Here is a 6,704-nt window from a genome sequence, read left to right as displayed (position 1 = left end):
GGTCACTGTGCTCGCAAGGCCTTGTGCCTTCGCTGGGTCGTTGTGCTCACGGATTTGAACAAGTGTGGGGATCAGGTCCCTCGTTTGTGGCTTCACTGGTTCATAGCTCCAAGTCAAAAGCGTTCACGTGGAGCCGGAAGGCGTGTCGTGCCAACGTCACCGGTCACGTTAAAAAGTTTACCAAGCATAGTTTTGAAAAAAAAAAAGATAAATTTTGATGAAAAGTAATATCTACACAATTAGTTAGACCAAAAAGTTATAATGCATTTACTATTTATTTAAAAAGAAATTAAATACAAACTATATAAAATGTTTACCCTTTGTTCTAACTTTTAAATCTATTAATAAACATTAATTAGTTTAAATAAAAGATTATAATTCATACACTTAGATCTTATATTACCATAAATTCTACCACTAAAATTCCTTGCAACTTGAAATACAATTTTATAAAAATATACTATAATATTAAATTTTATACAAATAATACTAACTTGTTAAAAAAATATAGGAAATGTAAAGAAAGAACGTCTAGATACTAAACCCAAAATGCAATGAATATAAATGGAGTAGAATCCCTAGTGTCCACTGAAAAACTTAGCGCACACAGGCAAAGAGGGAGATTATCATTGACCACGGACATAATTTCTTCAGGAACGGAACCACCAAAGCCCGCCAGAATAACTCGCCATCTATCCTAATTTCTTCAGCGTTGCAGAGAAATCTTTGTATTTGCCTGCGAATCCATCCTTGAAATTGATTGACATAGACGCCCAATTCTCCTGTTCTGACTGCATAGAAGAATTATTTGTTAGAAGGCCCTAAGCATTGAGGCTCGCTAAAAGTCCTACCAAAAGGCCATAAGAATTCTATGGTAGAAACTTGGAAACAGCTCTCATACTCACCTGTGAATTGGAGATGAATTTCCGCACTCAAAATGCCATCTTCAACGAATATAAAATCTTATGGACCATTGCTCCTTTGGCGTGCTCTAATCTCCCATCATCTCTTCACTGGACAAAACCCCAATCTGCCATGTTCGTCTCCATTATCCAACTCTATGAGCTTCTTGACAGCCGGCGTCCGACTCGGTGAAGAACCATATCAATGCATGGCTATCTATTTCTTTTAATTCATTTAACTTCTACAGCGCGGCAACCGCAATTTGAATTTGGTTTGATTTGTCTTATGGGCGGGAATTTGAATTTGGTTTAAGTGTGTGATGTTTAAGCCGTGCCGTAGAAACCAAGGTGATGGCACCGCTGGAGGTTGTGTGGAAGATAGTGAGTGACTTTTACGAGTCATATAAGTGGTTTCCTGGCATGAAATCGTGTGAAAGAGTGGAGGGAGCGCCTGAAAAGGGCGTGGGCTCTGTGCGTCGCTGTGTAACATCCGTACAGGAGGGCAATGACTCTTTTGGCGTAGAGAAGCTCATCGCTGTGGACGATACTAACCATTCATATAGTTATCGTTTGACAGACACCAACATGCAGGGCTTTGATGGCTACCAGGCTACCATTAAAGTCTGTGAAGCAAAGGAAGAGGGCAACTGTTTGCTGAAATGGTCTTTCGAGTTGAACCCTGCCGCTGGACATTCCAAAGAGGATACTGAGGGCTTTTTAAGCTCTGCTGTCACTGCCATGACCAAGAATCTCGAACAGCTCGCTTCTTCACAGTAACGCCTCTAGTTTTTATTTATTAGGTTGATTTCATATATGTGGGGTGTTTTTGCTAGCCTGCTTGTGTTAAGTGATGTCTGTTCTTATAGACTTTGGTGTGTTTTTCTTAGGGTTTGAGTAATAACTGGTCATGCCTGTGTTTAAGTGATAGACTCTCTGTGTGTATTCCTTGAGGTTTGAATGATTATTGGTCATTTCCATCTGTTCCATGGTTTATGGAATATGATTTAATGATTCAGACTATCATGGAAAAAAAAATTATAATCTATAAAATATATATATATATATATATTAGTTAAATGTTTTAAAAAAATTGTATGGTTAAAATAAAAGATAGTGTGTTTTTCATAAAATATATGTGATATTTTTGCAATATCAAATTATATGACAATAAATGAATTTAATGAAAGAGTTTCAATTACACATATATCTTATAAAAGAAATAAGATTAATTAAATAATCTAAAAATGAAATTGCTATTTATTTGCCAGAAATCTGCCTCTATTGTTCATGTATTTGATTTCAACTAATTATAAACTTTTTCATTAGAATATGTCATCTATTTTATTTATCAAATTGTATATAAGGTTATCTAATCACAAATATAAAGACTTTATCTCATTCATTAATGTTTCGATTATTTTGTGGTATGGGCATCTTCCCAATTTTTTAAACTTTTTCATTAGAATATGTCACCTATCTTGTTTGTCAAATTGCATATAAGGTTATCTAATCAAAAATATAAAGACTTTATCTCATTCATTAATGTTTCAATTATTTTGTCATATGGGCATCTTCCCAATTTCATTTGATGTGGGTTATTGTTCCTCCAAGGACATGAGAACAAATGAAAATAACTTATTACAAAGGTCCATGAGAATTCTCTAACTACTCTAGTTAGACATTTTGCTTACCACTCTACAAGCAATGAACATTACTATTTGTAGCAGTCACAAACTTTTGATTTATCAATTGTATGACCTCTTAATTATCCATCTTGTATTGATTCTAGCACCTTTGCAACATTTTCACATATGAATTAGAAGAAATATGGTGAAAAAACATCTTGTTCATGGTATCAATTTTCCACAATCTATCTTTCTATTTCTTGAGCTCTCTATCATACTGATGATGAATCACATAATGTGATTTGAAATGTTGATATAAAAATACAAATACAATCGAATCCAGAAAAATATTTTATTTCTTTGGTAATTATATTTCTATTAAAGTGAGAATGGAAATCCAATTAAATGACAACCCTTTTCAAAATACAATGACACTTTCGAAACCCAAAACTAATATTTGTGCTCTTTTGAAACCTAGAACTAATATATGTCAACTAAACCTGTAGTTGTGACAACCCCATTAACTCTTTGAAGTTATCACATCTCTGTAATATCCCAATAGGTAATAAAGGGCTACTAAAAGGCCCGTAAAAGGAACATAATCACTTTATTCTAGCAAAGTAGAGTACAACTAAGCTTTGTGTTTGTTCAATTGGCATAAAAAGGTTTAGACAATATTAGACAAATGAATCTCCAAAATCTAAGAGAGAAATGGCAAGTACTTGACAAATAGACCTCAAGTGATATTCGAAGCAAAAGGGAAATTTATTCCCATTGCATGTTTTGATCAACATTCAAACATCATGTTGGTCAATTTTGTTTCTTTTACATATTAACAATCTTTTAATATACTATTTAATATTAATTGATATTATGAAAAAATTGCCTTCCTAATTTATAGGTCTTAAGAAAGGTGGTTTTGTTAGTGCATATTGACAATCTTTAAATATATTATTTAATATTTTTCAAAGATAAAAATTAAAAGAAATAGTGTCAAATTTATTTATATAGGGCAACATAATATCTAATCATGACCTTATGTTTTTTCATATAAATTTGTGAGACATAAAATTAAATAAATTAGATTAATATATTTTATTAAATTTTGTAATAATTTATACATTTGACTTAATAATGATATGGGAACAAATAGGAATAAACAACATGTTAAAAAATTATTTAAAAAATTAAAAATAACTCTTAATAAATGATAGGTGGCATGAACCAAGTCCTAACAAATGCTATAACTTGGAGTTCAATAACATATATATTTATCATTTATTAAGAATTGGTGGCATGGAACCAAGTCTTAACAACTATGTGTGCTCGTTAATCTATTAAAAAATCATGTTGAAAGAATTTACACTCTTGATTTTGAATCAATGGATTACTATACATGTAAGATTGCATAAATTTCACATCATTTTAAATATCAATTGACATTTTCAAAATAAGTCGGTTCAATTTTTATTTTAAGAATCATTCTCTTAGAAACAAAGAATATATACCAAAAGGCTTCCTTGTACTAACCAATGCAAATGCAATCTCATTGGCAATTGGAGTGGGAGAGTAGTCACCAAATCTTATGCAAATCTTAAACATCCTATTTTTAATTTATTTAATAAATGTAAAAAATTGTCTATATATATGACTATATAACGGTTTTCCTATAATTCAATCATTTTAAATTAACAATAAAATCTAGTACCTCATATAATATTCTTCTATTATTATGCCCCCTCCTCCCTTTATGAGATTACATCTTGAAGAAGTTGAAAAAGCTTTGCAAGAGAAAAAAACTACAAAGAACAAATACGGCAACAACATAACTACACGAATACAACCATGTAAAGAAACAACACATCCACTAAAGCAAGTGGACAACAAACAACATGAAAGAAAACAAAAAAAGAGACCATACCAAAAAAAGTGAACCCATAAATCCCAAGAATAAAAGAATAAAGAAAGATTAACTAGACAAAGAAAGTGTATTAGTTTACAAATAAGAATCTTCCAAATGTTCCGTAATTTCATATCTACATATCTACGGCCCATTATAATCCTTCCTTTAGAAAAATAATCTCCCTCAAAATTTTGCTCTCTATAAACATTGACAATAAATTGTACACCCCCGCATCAATCAAATCTTTAATAATTATAATTGGCCCTCCCGCCCAAATTCCCAACTATAATACAAATCATTAAATCAGGTAATGTTGGAGTTAAAAGCAAAGAAACAATCCACCCCCAATTCCCAAATATCTCACAAACCCCATTTTGTTTAGCCCTGTTCTGTCTGTGGGGCAGAAAATGGCGAGCTCCAAATTGCAGGGCTCTGTAGAAACCAAGGTCATGGCTCCGCTGGAGGTTGTGTGGAAGATAGCAAGTGACTTTTACGAGCTACATAAGTGGTTTCCGGGCATGAAATCGTGTGAAAGAGTGGAGGGAGCGCCTGAAAAGGGCGTGGGCTCTCTGCGGCGCTGTATAACATCCGGGCAGGAGGGCAGTGATTCTTTTGGCGTAGAGGAGCTCATCGCTGTGGACGATACTAATCATTCATATACTTATAGCATGACAGACACCAACATTCCGGGCTTTAATGGCTACCAGGCTACCATTGAAGTCTGTGAAGCGAAGGAACAGGGCAACTGTTTGCTGAAATGGTCTTTCGAGTTGGACCCTGCCGCTGGACATTCCAAAGAGGATATTGAGGCACTTTTCAGCTCCATTCTCCCTGGCATCGCCAAGAATCTGGAACAGCTCGCTTCTTCACAGTAACGCCTCTAATTTTTATTTATTGGGTTCATTTCATATATGTGGGGTGTTTTGCTGGGCTTCCTGTGATGTCTGTTTTGATAGACTTTGGTGTGTTTTTCTTGGGGTTTGAGTAATAATTGGCCATGCTAAATTTGTGCTAGACTTCTTCCACAACTGCTCGTCTTCTGTCCAGTCTCTTAAATCTGTTTTGTCTTCAACTAAAAACTCTCCATAAATGAGGGTCAATGTAATTTTGTTTTAATAATCAATAAAAATCTGCTTTGTGCTGTAGCATACGAAAGACTGTCTCTGTTTTTATTTCTCCTCCTCTGCTTGCAATGAAATGGTATGGGTTTCAACTGGAGCATGAACGTTGGAGTTTATTAAAATGTTTGAAACTACTAGTGCCAATTGACATATATGCAAAATGTCAAAGCACAGAGAACATATGCGAACCATTTGACAAGTCCCTTAAAGAAATTGAGGCAGAGAAAATGTACAAGAATCGTTTGACAAAATAGTTTGAAGAATTTCCACTTCTAGAATATGCTGATAATCTATTTGACATAATACCTCGGTGAATGCTCATAATACCTCGGTGAATGCTTAAGCAGAGGTATTGCATGCAATTGTTTAACAAAATACCTTGGAAGGGTGAATGCTTAATTCATGGAAAATAACATGGTATTTAAATGAACTTCTGTCAGAAAACAGCATGTCTCTGAAGCAAAGGAAGAGGGCAATTGTTTTCTGAAATGATCTTTTGAGATGGACCGGCCATTCCAAAGAGGAAACTGAGGCCATTTTGAGCTTTCATTCTCGCTGGCATGGCCAATAATATGGAACAACAGGCTTCTTCACAGTAACGCCTTCAATTCATTTTATTTTATTTTTTCAATTTTTTGGTTGTGTTGTTTGTTTTGATAGACTTTTGGTGTTTGTTTTATTTTGTTTTAGGGTTTGAATAAAAATGGGTCATCTTCACCTTCTCCATAGATTATGAAATATGCTCTAAAATGTCAATTTCAAAAAGTTATATATGAAGTTCAAGAAGTTATGTGTTTTATATTGTATTTTTCTTAAATATTTTTAGATTATGTTTATTGATTAAGATGGAAGATTTTGTGTGTATTCAATAAAATATATATGATGTTTTGATAATATCAGATTTTGTGACAATCTTTTAAATTCAATTGATTTCTATGTACAAGTTTTAAATACACTTATATTAATAATCCAGTTGATTAAATAAATGTAATTAATTAGTAAATAATTAACTAAGATAATAAATTTTAGATAAATAATTGAATTGAAAATAAACATAATAATTAAATAAGAGGATAGGTGTAACAAATTTTGGAGTTGATAATGGGCAAATGATGTTGATTGAATCAAAATCATTTGTTATTGTTAGAAAATT

General features: G+C 33.0%; 2 protein-coding genes across 2 annotated transcripts; both read left to right on the top strand.

Annotated features, from left to right (window-relative positions):
* The first annotated feature begins 986 nt into the window (after positions 1 to 986).
* Positions 987 to 1,831, top strand: LOC131856002 (lachrymatory-factor synthase-like). Its single transcript, XM_059207055.1, has one exon. It carries the CDS (start codon positions 1,254 to 1,256, stop codon positions 1,677 to 1,679), a length of 426 nt encoding a protein of 141 aa, XP_059063038.1. The 5' UTR covers positions 987 to 1,253; the 3' UTR covers positions 1,680 to 1,831.
* A 2,837-nt stretch (positions 1,832 to 4,668) lies between these two features.
* On the top strand, positions 4,669 to 5,578 carry LOC131856043 (lachrymatory-factor synthase-like). Its single transcript, XM_059207200.1, has one exon. The coding sequence runs from the start codon at positions 4,838 to 4,840 to the stop codon at positions 5,303 to 5,305; it is 468 nt and encodes a 155-aa protein (XP_059063183.1). The 5' UTR covers positions 4,669 to 4,837; the 3' UTR covers positions 5,306 to 5,578.
* Positions 5,579 to 6,704: the final 1,126 nt, after the last annotated feature.

The sequence above is a fragment of the Cryptomeria japonica genome, chromosome 6 (assembly GCF_030272615.1).
Source record: "Cryptomeria japonica chromosome 6, Sugi_1.0, whole genome shotgun sequence".
Taxonomy (NCBI): Eukaryota; Viridiplantae; Streptophyta; class Pinopsida; order Cupressales; family Cupressaceae; genus Cryptomeria; species Cryptomeria japonica.
This window is presented reverse-complemented; position numbering and strand designations above follow the sequence as displayed.